This window comes from Leishmania infantum, chromosome 32 (genome assembly GCF_000002875.2).
Source record: "Leishmania infantum JPCM5 genome chromosome 32".
Taxonomy (NCBI): Eukaryota; Euglenozoa; class Kinetoplastea; order Trypanosomatida; family Trypanosomatidae; genus Leishmania; species Leishmania infantum.
The window spans coordinates 77879-93231 of NC_009416.2; the positions used below are offsets into that span (position 1 = coordinate 77879).

A 15353-nucleotide genomic window follows, 5' to 3' on the forward strand; every position below is an offset into this window, starting at 1 on the left:
ACAGTGAGCACAACTTGGCATGCACGGCTACTTTTTGTGCGCCCATGCGCATGCGCTCTCGTGCAGTGGTGCCCTTCATGTGCGAAAAACACGCGACCACGTCACGCAGCGTCCACGTCCGCAGTGCCAGTGTTGTCTTGTCCCTCGTGTGACTGGCAAGAGTCTCGCTCGGTAACGACCCGAATTTGATGCTCATAAAGACAATCAAAGCACGAACGCAAGACCGGCATCAAAAGAAGAAAGCGGAGGCGCGGGCGGGCACGTGCTGGCGACGAGCGAGAGAGGCAGGGGGGATGAGGAGGGTTGGTGATGGCAGACAGAGACACGCACACACACAACAGCGGCCCAACAAGAACAAAACGACAAGAAAAAGGAGAGAAAAGCATATCAAGACGCGAAACAAAAAAAAAATGGTCGCGCAAGCACTGAACGGAGGCGTGTCAGTCGTCCGTACACGCAAGCCACGCGCGCGTAAAGAAGAAGTAGTCGAAGAAGATTGGAGTGTACCGAGCAGCTCCCATCATCTTGCGGCCCACGACGTCGTCCTTCCCTCTTCGTTCTCCAGAGTGTATGCGCGGGCACGCTACGGTGTGATTTGATATGCCCACGTCGCAGGTCGACGCGGACAAGCACACAAAATGGACAAAGGACGACAACGGCTGCGAAGACGACACACGGAAAGTGGTGCCGCCCCCGCTCGACGACTTTGTGGTCGTCTCTCTATCGCCTCTCCCTCCAAGCTCTATTGCTGTCCGTTGTGTGTGCGTGTGTGTGTGTGTGTGGATGTGCATCGGTTACACATCGCGGAGAGGGGATCTGATAACCGGCGGCGTGAGTTCCTCCTAGTGTTGTTGTTATCCAGAAGGAAAACTGCTAGTTCTACCCGCACTTGAAGAGCAGAACGGCGACCTGGCCGAGGTAGAAGTACAGGAAGCAATGGGTGTCGTGCGTCACGAAGCTGCCGAAGTTGCGGCCCACAATGCAGTGCCACGTCGGCTGATACTTCTTGTCGAACTCCTTCTTGATGTAGGCAGCGATATCCTTCTCGATGTTGAACTTCTCCATTGCCTGAAGCGTAACCTCAATCGCGTCCGCCTGCATGTCCTCCGGCATGTCGGCATTCTTCACCGTGGCCTTGTGGTCGTTGTTGTACATGATTGCAGTGTATATGGAAGGGGCTGTGTGTAGAGGCAACGGCGGCACTGATGCGAAGAACGGAAGTGGTAGGGTGGTGTTGGGGCTAGTAAGAGCCAGCGTTGCTGATCGACAGAGGATGTAGACGAAAAAAAAAAGGAAGCACACACAAAGAGGCGGTGGCAGCGATCTGCAAAGAAACGCCGTGGGGACTCTTTTGGTAGTAGTGGTGCGCCGTTCTTCTTCTTGGTTTTTTTTTGCGGGGGGTTGAGTGTACGTGGGATGAGTGCGCGTGCGCAGCGTAGCTTGAGGCAGCGTGTGGGTGAACAGAGAGCTGCGAATTGTCCAGCAGACGGGGAAGTGGTGTAGATGATGTGAACTCGGCCAACACAGAAGGAAAAAGAACACCGCATAGTCGGAAGTGGGTCGATGGAAACAGAGAAAGAGAGAACACGTGAGGGAATTACAGCAGAAACGTTCGAAAGTCAGAGACGCCGCCTGTGGAGAGACAACGAGTTGCAGATCTGCAATCAAGCCCAGACGGCACCCACTACCAAAAAAAAAATGAAATCGCCACAGTGAATGCGCCAGAGAAGAGTACTCCCGCACCCCGCCATAACGCAGTCGCATGCACAGCAACGAATCGGCGGTGCAGCTTTGTGTAGTGGGTGCGCCTTTCCACGTCTGTCCCGTACGCCTGTGTGTGTGTGTGTGTGTGTGTGTGTGTGTGTCTGCAGATGCAGTCCGTTCTTGACAGGAGTGCGGCTGCGCAGAGGTCATCCGTCACGAAAAGGGGAAGGGTGTGAGGTGTCCCTGGTGCCCGGGCCGAGACCGTTGGGAAAAGCACATCAACGCACAGTCGCACATACGCAGCGCGCGTCAAAAAAAAAAACACGGACGCACGCACGCCCCTCCTTTCTATTCTCTATGCCGGCCTACGCAAAAGGCGCAAAAGAGTAAAAGAAGGCCGCGTCGCTGTCATGGGCGCACGGGTGCACTTCTCGGTCCCTCTGCCTTGTGTGTGCGCGTCTACCACTTCATTACCGAAACAGCGCGCGATTAGTCTGTAGTCGCTGTCCAGCGGCGTCTTCTGCCTTGCCTGTGAGAGCGTCACTGGTCAGCTCACCAGTGGTGTCATCGCGCACCTCTCCGCACGCATCGGTCGGAGAGCGCCGGTCTCCTTGCTTGGCGGAGAGACAATCAACTACATGATTCGTGCGGTCGCCAGCAACGGCCTTTGCACTTGTGTTTACCGCCATCAGGTGGGTCGCTGCAGAAGCTCTCTGCTCCAGCATGCGATCAAAGAGCTGCTGCGCGCTGTTCGGCACAGACCCCTCCGATTCGTGCGCGGGCGATGAAAATGGTGAGTGTCTACTGCTCGCACGCATATCCAGGCGTGCAGCTGGCAAAGGTGTCTGCACTGCGCTCGCATCGCCGTCATCGGCGCCGCCGCGACTGGCCCGACTGTGGAGGCTGGGAGCCTTCTCGAAAGCCGTCTGCACAACGGTGTCCATAGCGTGCGTCGCCTCCTCCCCACCAGGAGACAGCATAGGAGGCGGTAGCGACCGCTGCCACTGGTGCTGCAGCCGCTGAAGCGCCACCTGCTTCTGCCGAATTGCGGCCGCGGCATCCAGCAGCTCCGACAGTGAAAGAGAGCTCAAATCCCGAGCCGCCTCCGGAGACGGCGCGCGGTTCTTCGCGTCTGTCTCCGCAGCGTAGCCCACGACAGGGTCGCCACCGTCGCCGCTTGTCGGGGAGCCACGCCGCTGCGATGGCGATGCCTGGCGGCTGCGGCCACGCGATTCGTCAAAGCTGCCGCTGTAAGGCAGCCGCAAGGACGCTTGGCGAAGCTGCTGCTGCTGTGCCAGGGGGAGGTGTGCCAAATACTGGTCTGCCACCTCGCGAAGTTCAGGGGTGCCCCCGTCCCCATACAGTTCAAAGTAATCGTGCTCCTCCTCGGCAGCAGTGTGCGTTGACGGACGCTGATCGGGCGAGCGGCGAGGGCTGCAGCGATGCATCTCCGCCTTGAAGGGCGCCGGTGAGTAGGCAAGTGGGTCCTTGTTCTCCTGCTCAGCCATTCGTTTGCGAACTGCAGCCTCACGCAGCACCTCGCTGCGTAGCTTCTTCCGCTGCCCAGACGGGCCGCTGCTTTGGTACTCGACAGCGAGGGTACCAGACCGAGCTGCACGCTGACGCAGCTGACGCTCACGGCGCTCCAGCTCCTTCTCCCGAGCCGCGATCCGCTCCATGGCCGCCTTCTCGCGCGCCGCCACCTCGCGAGACTGCATAGCCGTGACGCCGTAGGTCACTTCCTTCTGCCGCTTATCCAGCCGATGCTTCGCCCGCCCCACACTCGCCTCGAGGTGTTCCTTTTCCTGCCGCAACCGGCCGATCTCCTTCCACTGGTCTGCCACAAGCGTGCGGTCTTGCCTGAGCTGCTGCTGCAGTGCTTCAGTGTGCGCCTGGATGTCGCGGCACCGCTCGTTGCTTGCCAGCACCGCCTCCTGCAGCTCTTTGGCTTCCTGGCATAGAGACTCGTACAGCGCCCCCTCCCCCGGCGTCAGGCCAGACGGCGCATACCAATCTTCTCCCGACATAAACGGGACAGCGTCGCTGCTGCCAGAAACAGCCGTGCCCTCTTCTGCAGATACAGAAGAGGCGCTCATCGTCGAATGGCAAGACGAGGTGTGTGTGGTGGCCGCCGGCGCCGCTACCGAGCAGGAGCAACTCGGGCGGAGGGCGGCCAGCGCCGCTTGGAATTGGCCTGGTCGCACCACGGCAGCAGCTGCAGCAGAGGCATCAGCGACGCCGACACCTACCGGGGGTTCGGCCGCTTCCGACGCCTCCGTGCCGACCACGATACGCGATTGCAGCTCCGGTGCGACACAGTGTGCGGCGCCGCCTAGCCCACGCTGAACCGGCACCGTCAACGCCGCCGGCGCGCTTGGGTGGAGCGGTGGGGGCGCTCTCATTGGCAACAGGCAAGAGGAGGAGGCTCGCTGTGGTCGCGGGTCTCCCAGCAGCAGGCGGCACAAAGACGATAGCAGGAGTTGCTCGCATCGCTCCACGCGGAAAACCCGGTCCAAGGTGCGAAGGGAGGGAACAACTTGGCGCAGAAGGCATGCGTACGCCAGGGTCGAGATCCACGTCGCGCCGTCGGGTAGGGCGTTGCTCATGTCTGGCTCCTCTCTCAAGATGGCAGCGGCAGCGATCTGCTCCAGGTCGTCGAGTTGCGCCACCGACTGCAAGCCCGCGATGGCAGACGTCGCAGTTCCACCCTCATGCGTCACCTCGGTCAGCGCAGCGGCCAGCGCGTTTTGCTCGCCATCAACGCGCATGTTCACGATAGCGTGGGTGAGCTGTAGCAACGCAGACGGTGCGGCGCGAAGGATGATGAGAGAAACCGGCGACGGGTGGAGCTGCAGGTCCCACTGCACAGCAGCGCCGTGCCCGTTTACGGATGAAATGCCCTGAAGGTCCTCGATCCCAGTGCCAGCCAAGCTCACCGAGCATGACGGCGTATCAGTCGACTGCGATGCTGCAGCTGCCGCCGCCGCCGCCTTCGCACTCGCCCCGGTGCATGGTGGAATCGAGAGAAAGAAGCAGTTCAGGGAGGCCAGACCTCCGTTGTAGGAAAGGTCGACGGAGGAGAGTGTCGTCGGGGCTGTCGCGGTGATGGAGTGCTCGAGCAATGCCGCCTGAAGAGCATTGTGCCCGTCCTGCATCTCATCGCTCTCGCGGAGGCTTACATCAAAGGCGTTGTGCGACAGCTTGAGCTCCCGCAGCTGCGGAAACCGCTGAGCAGAAAAGAAGAGAGGCAGCGCGAAGGGCACGCGGTGGCGCAGCAGCCGAGCGAGAGACACGGTCGCATCGGAGACTGAGGGCTTTACCTCCAGCACATCCGCAGCAGCGTGCCGCTCCGGAGCGGCTGCGCACTCGCAGCTGCACTCGAGAAAGCTGTGCAGGTTGTTAAAGGCGACATCGATCACCTGCAGCGTGGTGGGAAGGCAGCGAATCCACGATGCCACGCCGTCGCAGCAGCGTGAAGCGACAGCATGATCGCGCAGACAGGTCTGCCGAAGACGGTGGTATGGGGTACTGAGTCGGCCCAGTTGATTGTGGGAAAGCCGCAGTTCGACGAGGTTCACGAAGACGGCATTGAGTCCACTGATACAGTCAATGCGGTTATGGTCAGCCAGCAAAACAGCGACGGCGCTGGCGACCGTTGCCTCCTCCTTGTTCGCCCCCTGGGCATCGAAGCAGAGACGAGCGATTCCACGGTCGCGCAAGTCAATGTCCATCTGAGGCGCCCGCGTCGAATAGTCTCGTACAGTCTGGCGCTGTGGTGCCACTTACACAAGAGCAAATAATAAAAAAATGACGCTCGTCGTGGACCACACTCTGCCACACGGGCAGCACGCAGGAGGACGAGTAGGGCAACAGCGGCAGTGACTTCTATGAAATACTCGTCTGACGGGTGGGAGACGCGTGGGGTCCGCGTGTCCGTCTATGCATCTATCGGGATATTACGTCGGCAGGAAGTGCAGATCCTCTATGGAGGGCAGCTGCACACATCGCGAGATGTCAAGGAGAGACAGAAATGAGAACGAGGACGAAATGAGGGTGTCAAGCGGAGAAGCGACGGCGGCGTTTAAGCGAGGGAGGGAAAGAAAAAAAAAGGGGCGTGAGGTGAGAGGGTGAGAGACGATACCCAATCCACGTACTTTGGGTATGTCTTCTGTCAAGTATGGTGGCATGAGAGGTGTTCGCAACAACAACACCTTGGTGGGCCACTGGCGACGAGGCATCATCGGCGAAGTGCCGGCCCCAGTCGATCGGCCTTTCCTACAAAGGTAAGTGCATCTGAAAGCGCTCCGCCGGGCTAAGCTGCCCGCTGCACCATCATCTCGACTGGCGCCACGCATTCGAACATGTTGTTGGGTGTTTGCGCATATGACCCTGTGTGTGGAAGGAAAGGGGGGTGCCCTTTACCCATTACGGTAGTGTCTTGTACACATTGAACGCGGTCTGACCATCTCCACTCCGCCAGCGCATGCACACGCGAAAAGGTGCGTCACAGGAGAGAGAACAGTAACAACGGACACGGAAACAAGGAAGAATAAACAGGAGAAATTCAAGGATGAAAAAATGGACGTCTATCAGCTCTCTCTCTCTCATCCACGGAATGAAGATGCTTTCCGCGCAGGCGCTGAACAGGAAAAGATGTGTGTGTGTATATATGTGTGTGTCTACAGAGGAAGGGAAACACACACCAACGGACATCCTCAGCGCACCACGCCACAAATCAAAGAACAGCTAGAGGGAGAGAAACAGCAAGCATCGAAAAGAGCCGCTCATCTCTAGTCATGCCACGAGCACCGAGCCCACACAACCAAACTTGAAACGCGCACACACCAAAAAAGAAATACGCCACCCGACTCAAAACGACAAAAAGAGCAAAAAAAAAGAAGAGGGCTTTGCTCTTCACTACTCGTCCGTCTCTCTGCCACTCCAACACAAGGCAAGCTCCGCTCCACCCACGGCCTGTCACAGTCCCACCCCGCGTCGCGCGAAGAAGCGGCAGGCACGCGGTGCAGCAGTGCGCCGACTCAGCTATCTGAGCACGGCCACCTGCCCTCGAGCTCTACCCCACCCACCCGCCGCCTCGCCGGCCGCCAGCTCGTGCCTCCCTCCCTTCTCGGAATGGGCGCGGGCGCCGCTGCCCCCGCCCTCCCCCCGCCCGCACACCAGTGGGCGGTGTAGGGGCCCGGGCGGGTTACTCTCGAGACGCGGTGACACGCTGCCGAATCATGTGGATGGCACACGCGTGTTCACTGTCGCCGGTCGCCCCGACGCAACGCCCAGCCAGGACCCGACCAACTACATCAGCAGCGATACGTCGCTCGGACCTCCAGCACGGCGCCGGCGCCGGCGACCCTGTCACCACCACAGGTGGTTCGGCACTTGGCCAGCGATAGGGTGGCCTCCCGGCTTCTCCAGAGAGAGAGAGGGCGGGGGTACTGGGCCCTGCGGCACCACGCATGGAGTTATCCTCCCCCACTCCCCCGCCATCCGGGTACCGAAGAAGCACCAGAGAAAAAGAGAGGTGAACAACAGTGATGGAGCCACACGCGCACGTCGTGAGCTTCGCCATTCGACGCCACGTCACTCACACAAACACACACAAAAAAAGAAGAGAACGAACAGGAAACAATGGCAGGCGCTGCGGATGATACCCCGCCCAGTTCCTCAGCCAACCCCCGCCTCCGGCCCGCAATACCCCCCTCCGCCTTATATGCGGTCAACGGTGCACGAAACGCACGCAAACGGATGGGGAGAAGAAAGCGACCCAGAGAGACGTCGAAGCAGTGCCGGCGCACTGCGATATCGAGTGATGAAGTAAAGAAGGGCGGGGTGATGGAGCAAGAGACACACACGTCGCACAGCAACAAAAAAGAGTGTGAAAAGAGGGACAACACATCAACGTAATCAGAGCACAAGTATGCCTTAACACTCACACGCACAAAAACTTCGCCGTGGCACATGACGTGAACGCTGGGAAAAGTGAGTGCATGCTGAGAAGCACTTGGCTCAGCCGCGCACGCGGGCCAACGGTACTAGAACTCAAAGTAGGATGTCCGGTCGGAGGCGATCACCTCGGTGCGCGAGGCGCGGGGGTTACGGGGGGCAGGGCTCTTGCGGTTCAGGTTATTCGACCGGTAGTTGGGTATCGGTGCCCGTACCGAGTCCGCCTCGCCGTCGGACTGCACCAGCATGTAAGACTCGTCGCTGCTGCTCTCCTGAAAAGCATTCAAGCCTGAGGCGGCGTGCACGATGCTGCCGCCGTAGTGACTATGCGAGCCGTGGCGGTGCACGGGGCGCTGTGTCTGCTGGTCAATCGTCGTGCGGTAGATAACAGGGTTTTGTGGGTCAGAGAGTCTGCAGGGTTGGCCCTTCTTCTGCACGGTCGCGGCATCCAAGAACTGGTGGGGCCACGACTGCTGACTATCATACTCCTCCTGGTGCACGCGGTTGCTGCGGCGCGACGCGGGTCGTGAGCCGCGCTTCGAAGATGGCACTTCCAGCTGAGAGGGACCGGGGCCGTAGCCCTCCGCGACCCTGCCGTTGCCGTGGTACGATGAAGCAGCCTCAGCTCTGCTCTGGTGCCTGTGAGGGTGACTCCGCGCCAAGTCGTTGAGGCTGCGCTCAAACTCGCTGGAGTCGGCGTAGCGGTGCGGCTGGCGGGCGGGCGCGGCCTCTTCTCGGACACTTTCCAACGGCCCTACAGCCGCCAAAGGCGCGGCGCCGCGCTGGCTCTCTCGCCCCGTTACGGGGTGGCTGTTGTACAACGCCCCTGTTGGTAATGGCTGCACGAACGGGGCTGTGTTTGTTTGGCCAAAGACCGTCTCCGACCGCGTCACTGTCGCATCGTCAAGGAGGCTGATGCGTCCACTGCCATGAGCGTAGCGTTGTGACGGCGCCGCAGTTGTGCGTGCCGCCTTCGAGTCTACGATGTGCTCGTACTCGCGAGGGTCGCGACGACGGCCGGACGACGCCACAGAGGTGGTCTCCGCCTGCGCCGGACCTCTGTAGCGCTGCACCGGTTGCATGGGCCGGTTGCTAATGGTCACCGGGTTGGATGCGTAGTCGGAATCAACAGAGCCTCGGCGGCGGCTGACAGACTCGCCAGGGCCGTGGGTGTTCAGAGCGCCTCGTACCTCCGTCTCCAGCGCCGCAATGGACTGCCACTCTGCCGGGTTGTACATCGCCCTCAATCTTTGCCGACCCCACATCCCGGCGGCGGACGACTGCGACCGCGGCGACGGAATGGCGGAGTGCACCATCGAATTCGTGCGGCTCATGACGAGTCCCTCTGCCGGGCTGGCCTCCGACTCGTGCCATGCCGTGGAGTTGTCATTCTCGCGCACGGTGTGCTCATCGTCGAAAGTCGGCGTGGGCAACATAAGCAGCGGGGCAACACAGTTCGCCCTGCCGGAGGTGTTGTACGCGGAGCTGGTGATCATGAGAGGCATGTCTTTCCGCGGCCTCAGCAGCCCACGGTACGCACGTGTCCGATAGGTCAGCAGTGCCGCCTGAACTTTGCTCTTGCTCAGGTGCTTCTCCGCGTAGTCCGCGACGGCTGCGGAATACATGTGCGACCCGTCAAAAATCGCCGCCAGCTGCACACCATGGAAAAAAGGGTGTGACACCAGTCGCAGCGCCGGCCCGTGCACGCTGCACAGAGTTGGGGAAAAGACGGCGTCGAGGATGGTGTCGAAAAAGTCGCGCACCTGAAAGAGCCACGGCATGTCGGCCAGGATGTTCTCCACGGACGCGTCGCTGGCCTCCTCGCCGTCGGTCTGGAAAGCGATGCCGGAGGTGTCGCTGACCTCTTGGGCGCACTTCAGGTACATGGCAGCGAGCGAGACGCCAATCGCCTTGCCCTGCGCTCCAGGCGGCGGCGGTACGGCACGCACGACGCGACGCGCATGGCGGGGGGCAGTAGTGCCGAAGTATTGCAGTTGCTCTGCCTTGGTGACCAACCAGCTGTCCAGGGAGCGGCTTACCGACTTGAGCACTCGCTGGTGCACGTAGCGGCGCGTGCGCATCCCGATCGTTTCCGCTGCGGTGCTGGCCACGCCAGAGGCCGAGTCTGTGATCACCTTCTGCCACACATCGAGAATGTCCACCGGAGAGAAGAACTTGGTGAGCGTTGGTGTCGGAGTGGGGATAACCGAAGTCGCTTCAGGAGCCACGAGCGCGCTGCCATCCCCGGCGAACAGCTCGAAGCAGAGAGCCAGGAATGTCCACCAGTCATCGCGCATTGTCCATGGCCGCTCCTTCTTGCCGAAGGAGTCCGATAGCATCTGTTCTAGCACGTACAGTGGCGGCAGGTACTCAAGCACACCACACTGCTGACGCTCGTAGCCCCAGGCGAGGGTGTTGACGCCGACGTCGGGCACAAAGAGCTGAATGTTACTCGACGTCACACTCGGCGGCGGAGTCGTCTTCTTCCCTGGCTTGTCCACGTCGCTCTCCTCCTCGGCCTGCTGGATGCCATTGGTGGGATCCTCGACGCGGACGAGCAGGCGCTGCGGTGGGCACGGGCCTAGCAGCATCCCCTTGCCGTGCAGCGAGGTCACGAGAAGAAGTAGCTGGGCAGCGAGCACTCGAGCAATCTCCAGCCGCACTTCCTCACTGGCCCCCGACCCGCACTCGCTAGGGCGCAGAATGGCGTGAATAAAGTCCTTGAGCGACATAATGGTCGTTGCCCGCGTCATCTTGCTGAGCATTTCGTTGGACTCCAGCGCATCATGCTCGGTGAAGCCTTTCAAAGACTCCTCGAGCGACAGCGCCGAGACCCACGGCTCCTGGAAGATGTAGTAGCGCTGATCGTCTACCAGCACGCCGTACACACGGGAGTGGAAAGGCAGGCGAGTGGCGTACTCGATCATGATAGCCGCCTCTGCGTCCTGCTGCAGAAGGTGCTCCTCTTGCGCCTTGGCAGTTTGCCCGCCGGCCGCCGTCGCAGTGTCGGTGCGGGTAGTAGGAGCCATGCGGCCGCGGTTGCGTGGTATCACCCGCACATCGAACACCTCGGACGTTCTCTGACTCACCGCCCGCCGAATCACGCCGAAGGCGGTGAGGCCGACAACCGTGTCGGCGTTGTGAAGGGTGCTACCCCCCTCAGCGTCGGCGGCCTTGGGCGGAGCGAAGGTGCTTGTGAAGATGGTGCTGCGGCGCCGTTGTCGCGTTGGCGTGCCGCCCTGCCCACTTTGAGCGCCGTCGTCCGCTCCGTTGCCGTTCGGTGCGCCATCGGTGATAACAAAGTCCTCCAGCGTGAGGGGGTCGCGGCCGTCGGCTTCAGCCCTATGAACGGCGCCGGGCGGTGCCGCCAGTGTTAGCGCCGCGAAATCCAGGCAGTTGCCGTGGAAGGTGTCCTCCTTCGGCTGCCCGGGCGTGCTCTTGCCGAGTGACGCCACCCACGGCACCATCGGCGACGTCGTAGCGCAGACGCGAAGTTTCGAGTATCCAGCGCCGGGCACGTCACCCTCCTCGCCGTCCGCGGGCTTCACATCCACAATGTCGCACTCCGTAGCCCACAGCAGTGCCTTGTAGGCCGACATGAAGGCTGATTTGGTGGAGAAGGATAGGGAGAGACCCTGCAGACGGCGGTGCAGCATCACAGTCGTCGCGCAAAACCGCGGCACCTCCGCCACGGTCTTGCCGGCAAAGATGCCGCTGGTGCGGAACGGTAGCAAGACGAGTGCCAGATCAATCGTGTACTTCTGCCGAGAGCTGATGGTCGCTGTGGTGAGGGTGAGGTACTGCACTGCGCTACCTCCCGCCTTGCCGCCGGGGCCAGATGCCTCCGGCGCCGCCGCAAACGTGGCGCGGTCGTCCTCGCAGTTCACAATCGAAACCTGGCGGCTCTTCGTCGCCAGCAAGCGCTTCTTGTACTCCTTCAGAGTCACCGGGTCATCGATGATGCGCGGTGTCAGCGGGAAGGAGGACGCTGGCGGTGCGACGACTTGGCCAAGCGTAAGCCCCTCCGATCCGTAGTTGACCGCTGACGGGCTAAGCAACTCCCGCGCGAAGAGCAGCAGCTCGTAGCAGCGCACGTCGAACGATTTGCCGCTGCCAGCGTGCGGGGATACGCTGAGCGCCTGCCCGCCGCAGATGCGCAAGATACGTCGTGATGCACTCATGTCCTTGCGCACAGCAGGGCGGCCGTCTTCTCGCAGAGCCTCCACCGTGCACCACAGGCCACCAAGCGTCGCCACGCTACGCTGTTCCGAGACGCTCTTGTGGCTCGCCTCGACCGCGCTCTGCGCCTCCGACGGCGACACCGGCCCGCGGCCTGCCGACTCCAGCGGCGGGTCTACCATCTGCTGCGTCTCCACGTTCGCCAGCTGCATGGGCTGCAGGTTCAAGTAGTGGCGGACGCCGTCTTCACGGGCGCCGCTGCTGTCGATCAAGCGACGCAGGTCATCGTCCGTATGCATCGAGTCGTAGGTAGCACACCCGCACGTGCCAGTGGTGCCCTCCGCCGGCGCCACCTGCACCGGCTGCAGCGTACGCACCACCTTCTCCGTCTCCCAGCGGCTGGTCGCGGTGCCACTGGCGCGGCGTGTCTCCGTGCACACCGCCATGCCATCATATACGTACGCGGCCCACCGATCGTCCTGCATCCTTGCCGCCTCCTCCCCGTGCTGGCGGGCCAAGTCGTCAGAATAGAAGGCAGTGGGATGAAATGCGAAGCTCCTGTGCGTGCGTCGCGAGATGCCGAGCCGCCTCTCAGGCTCAGCGCGGAGCTTCTCGCTGTCGGCATGGCGCTGTTTGGCGCCATCCTCTAAAGCGCGCCTCTTTGCAGCCAGAATGTCCTGCGCCCGCCGCGACAGCTTCAGCGGCGGGGCCGGAATCTCCTGCGCGAGTGTAGCGGCGGCATCGCCGCGACGGGGGCTGTACAGCATCCATGTCTTGCGCCCGTCTTCTGTCGTCGTCTGCCGAACCTTGTCCCGGGGCGCAGGCATCAGCTGGCCGCACTCGTCCACCGTGAGTGGTGTGGGGCCGTCGTCGAGGGCGGAGGGGGAAGGAATCTGCGGACGGCGCCTCCGGTGGGCGTTGCCATTGTCGGCGGTGCGCTGCGGTGTCGCAGCTGAGGCGCGGTCGAGCTGAAAAGATATGCTGTCGTCAGTGCAGAAATTGGGCGTGTCTGTCATCGCGCCGGCCGCCACCTCGAACTCGATCGGTGTCTCGGTAGGAACTGTGGCGGACCTCGGTGTCCCCTTGCGGTTGGACGGACGGACGACGGGATGGGGCGACTGGAGAGGGAGCAGTGGATTGGTGGCGCTGGCGTTTTTGTGGTGCGAGCGCGCTGACGGTCGCGAAGCCTCTGTACTGTGAGCCCTACGCGGCGTGCGAGGCGATATTCCTCGGCTGTCCGCACGTGTGGTGGGGATCTGCGGCGGCATCTCGCACACCCCGCTACCCGGAGTGCGGGGTCCCTCAGCAGGTGTCGCCCTGCGGCTGGCAGAGCGGCTCTCGGCTGCCTGCTGCGAACGGGGCGAAACGCGGAAAGGAGGTGGCGCCAGCTGTGTCCAGGCCGACGCCGCGGCCGCTGCAGCGCCATCTGCGCGTCCAGGTCGAATCACCTGCTCGTCTATTCGCACCACCTCCCCTGGATCGCTCGGGTGGGCCCCCTTCTTACGGCGCACCACGACTTGTCTCCGCACCACCTTCGTGCCCTTCTTCCTCCCTCCTTCGCTCGCCGCGGAAGCCCCCGACCCACGCGGTGTGGCGCCGTCCGTGGTGGCGACGAGAAGCTGTGACGCGGTGCGCTGCGGCGGATCATCCTCATCGAAAACGACGGACCCTTCCGACTCCTCTCGTCGCGCCGGAACCTTGGCATTCGCGACCGAGGTGCGAGGTGTGTTGCGACCAGAGCCACTGCCAGGGCGGCTTCGCACCGCCGGCACCGGCCTCGCACTCACTGAATCGTTCCGCACCGACGGGACAACGTTGGAGGGCACAAAACTAAAGTTGATGCTCTGTTGTGAGGAGGAGACCTGCTGCCCGTCATGGCGTGAGATGGGTTCTGCATGAAAGGAGATGGAAGCGCCGTCCGTCGAGCCGGCGGGGTTGCCCCCTGCATCGATGTCTTGCGGTGTCGGCTCAACCACGAAGTGCGTTGAGGAGGCGACGCTCTGGTTGAGCTGCGTCCCCGTGCGTGATGAGGTGCTTGCTGTCGCTGCTGTTGGTGCGATCGGCCCACGCGCTGGAGCAGATGCTGTGACCGAAGCCGGTTTGACGGGAGAAACGCTTTGGTTCGCTGGATTCGGCGTCGCACTTGGATGCGGTGTCGTCTGTGAAATCCCAGCCCCGGTGCTTCTCTGCGTGCGGTTCGCCTGAACGTCGCTGGCGGAGCTGTCCTCGTCGCTGTCCCTCACCAAAAGCTGCTGGAATCGCGACGTCATTCACGACTCGAACAAAAGGAGCGCGAGGGGCGTCAGGTGTCGAGGCGATAACGGGGAAAAAGCAAAGATGTGCCGTGCCACGTGTGTGGCGGCTTGCATGACTCGCCAGCGCAGGTGTGGGCGATGCGTGAAATGCGTGTTTTGTTTTCTTGGGGCCTTTTTCCGTTTCGACGGCGGCTCCTATGCAAGGTTCTTCTTGTCAGTACGGAGGAGGAGGAGGGCTTCAATCACCGTCGAGCTGTGTCACTCTACTCGTCAGGGACGGGAGTTCTCTTGGGTGGGTGTGCAGGTATGTGTGCGTGTGCGGGGGGAGGGTGCGTAGGAGAGCGCGCGTGAGAAGAGGAGAGAAGGAAGACAAGTACTACGGAGTGAGCAAAGGCATCTCAGCAGACACGACTGTGCTGAAACTGTCGACTAAACGTCTGAAAAAGGGGGATGAATGGTAGATGAGAGAGGCGAATTCGACGCTTGTGAGCATGTGCATGTCCCTGTGTGCGTGCGTGCGTGTGTATGTGTGTGCTTTCACATTTCTGTATGTACGTGCTGTTGTGCTCGCTTCTCGCTGGCGCACTCATGAACGGTGGTTGGAGGAGTTGCCAAGAAGGTCACGACGCACCACAACAAAGAAGGGGAGTGACGGGCGAGACAACGCGATTTCAGTGCACCGGGGTGAATACGCACACACACACAAAACAAAGGAAGAGGCAGAGCGCGTGGAAGCGCACACTGTCCACATCTGGCCAGCCAGGAAGACAACACGAACCGACGAGAACGAAAAAAAAAAACGATACGCGCTCTCGGCACACGCACCCATGATATATGGGCTGAACGGTGCGTTGTGGCGGCGATGCGTATCAGCTGTACATACCACGAGGTGAGCAAGGGAAGGATGGAAGACACAAACAACAGCAGTGAACTACGGAAGCGCGACAGAAAAAGAAGGAAACGCAAAAGAAAAGCAAGGTGGCAGACGCAGCGTGCAAGCGAACCAGAGACGGCAATGAAGGCGGCGGCCATCACAGACACGCACGTCTATGCCAAACAGCGCCGCCGCAGAGCCGCATAGAGAAAGAGTCCAACGCTGCACGGCAAGAACAAAGAGAAGGGCAACAGCAGCACGGCGAGCGAAATGCGCTCTACATCAACGGTACAACGAGGTGCGAAGAAGAACTAAAAGAGTAGCACGGCGCCGCCTCCGTTCCCGCTCTGTATGGCAGAGACAAAAGCGCGGGCAATCAATCG

General features: G+C 61.4%; 3 protein-coding genes across 3 annotated transcripts; all 3 read right to left on the reverse strand.

Moving 5' to 3' along the window:
• Nucleotides 1-879: 879 nt before the first annotated feature.
• LINJ_32_0240 (putative dynein light chain, flagellar outer arm) lies at nt 880-1155 on the reverse strand (the record flags this gene model as incomplete). The annotated part of the gene is made up of 1 exon (XM_001467669.1): nt 880-1155. The coding sequence occupies one exon, from the start codon at nt 1153-1155 to the stop codon at nt 880-882; it is 276 nt and encodes a 91-aa protein (XP_001467706.1).
• Nucleotides 1156-2174: 1019 nt separating this feature from the next.
• LINJ_32_0250 (conserved hypothetical protein) lies at nt 2175-5435 on the reverse strand (the record flags this gene model as incomplete). Its single annotated transcript, XM_001467670.1, has 1 exon — nt 2175-5435. The coding sequence occupies one exon, from the start codon at nt 5433-5435 to the stop codon at nt 2175-2177; it is 3261 nt and encodes a 1086-aa protein (XP_001467707.1).
• Nucleotides 5436-7751: 2316 nt separating this feature from the next.
• Nucleotides 7752-13109, reverse strand: LINJ_32_0260 (conserved hypothetical protein; the record flags this gene model as incomplete). The annotated part of the gene is made up of 1 exon (XM_001467671.1): nt 7752-13109. One exon carries the CDS (start codon nt 13107-13109, stop codon nt 7752-7754), a length of 5358 nt encoding a protein of 1785 aa, XP_001467708.1.
• Between the last annotated feature and the right edge of the window lie 2244 nt (nt 13110-15353).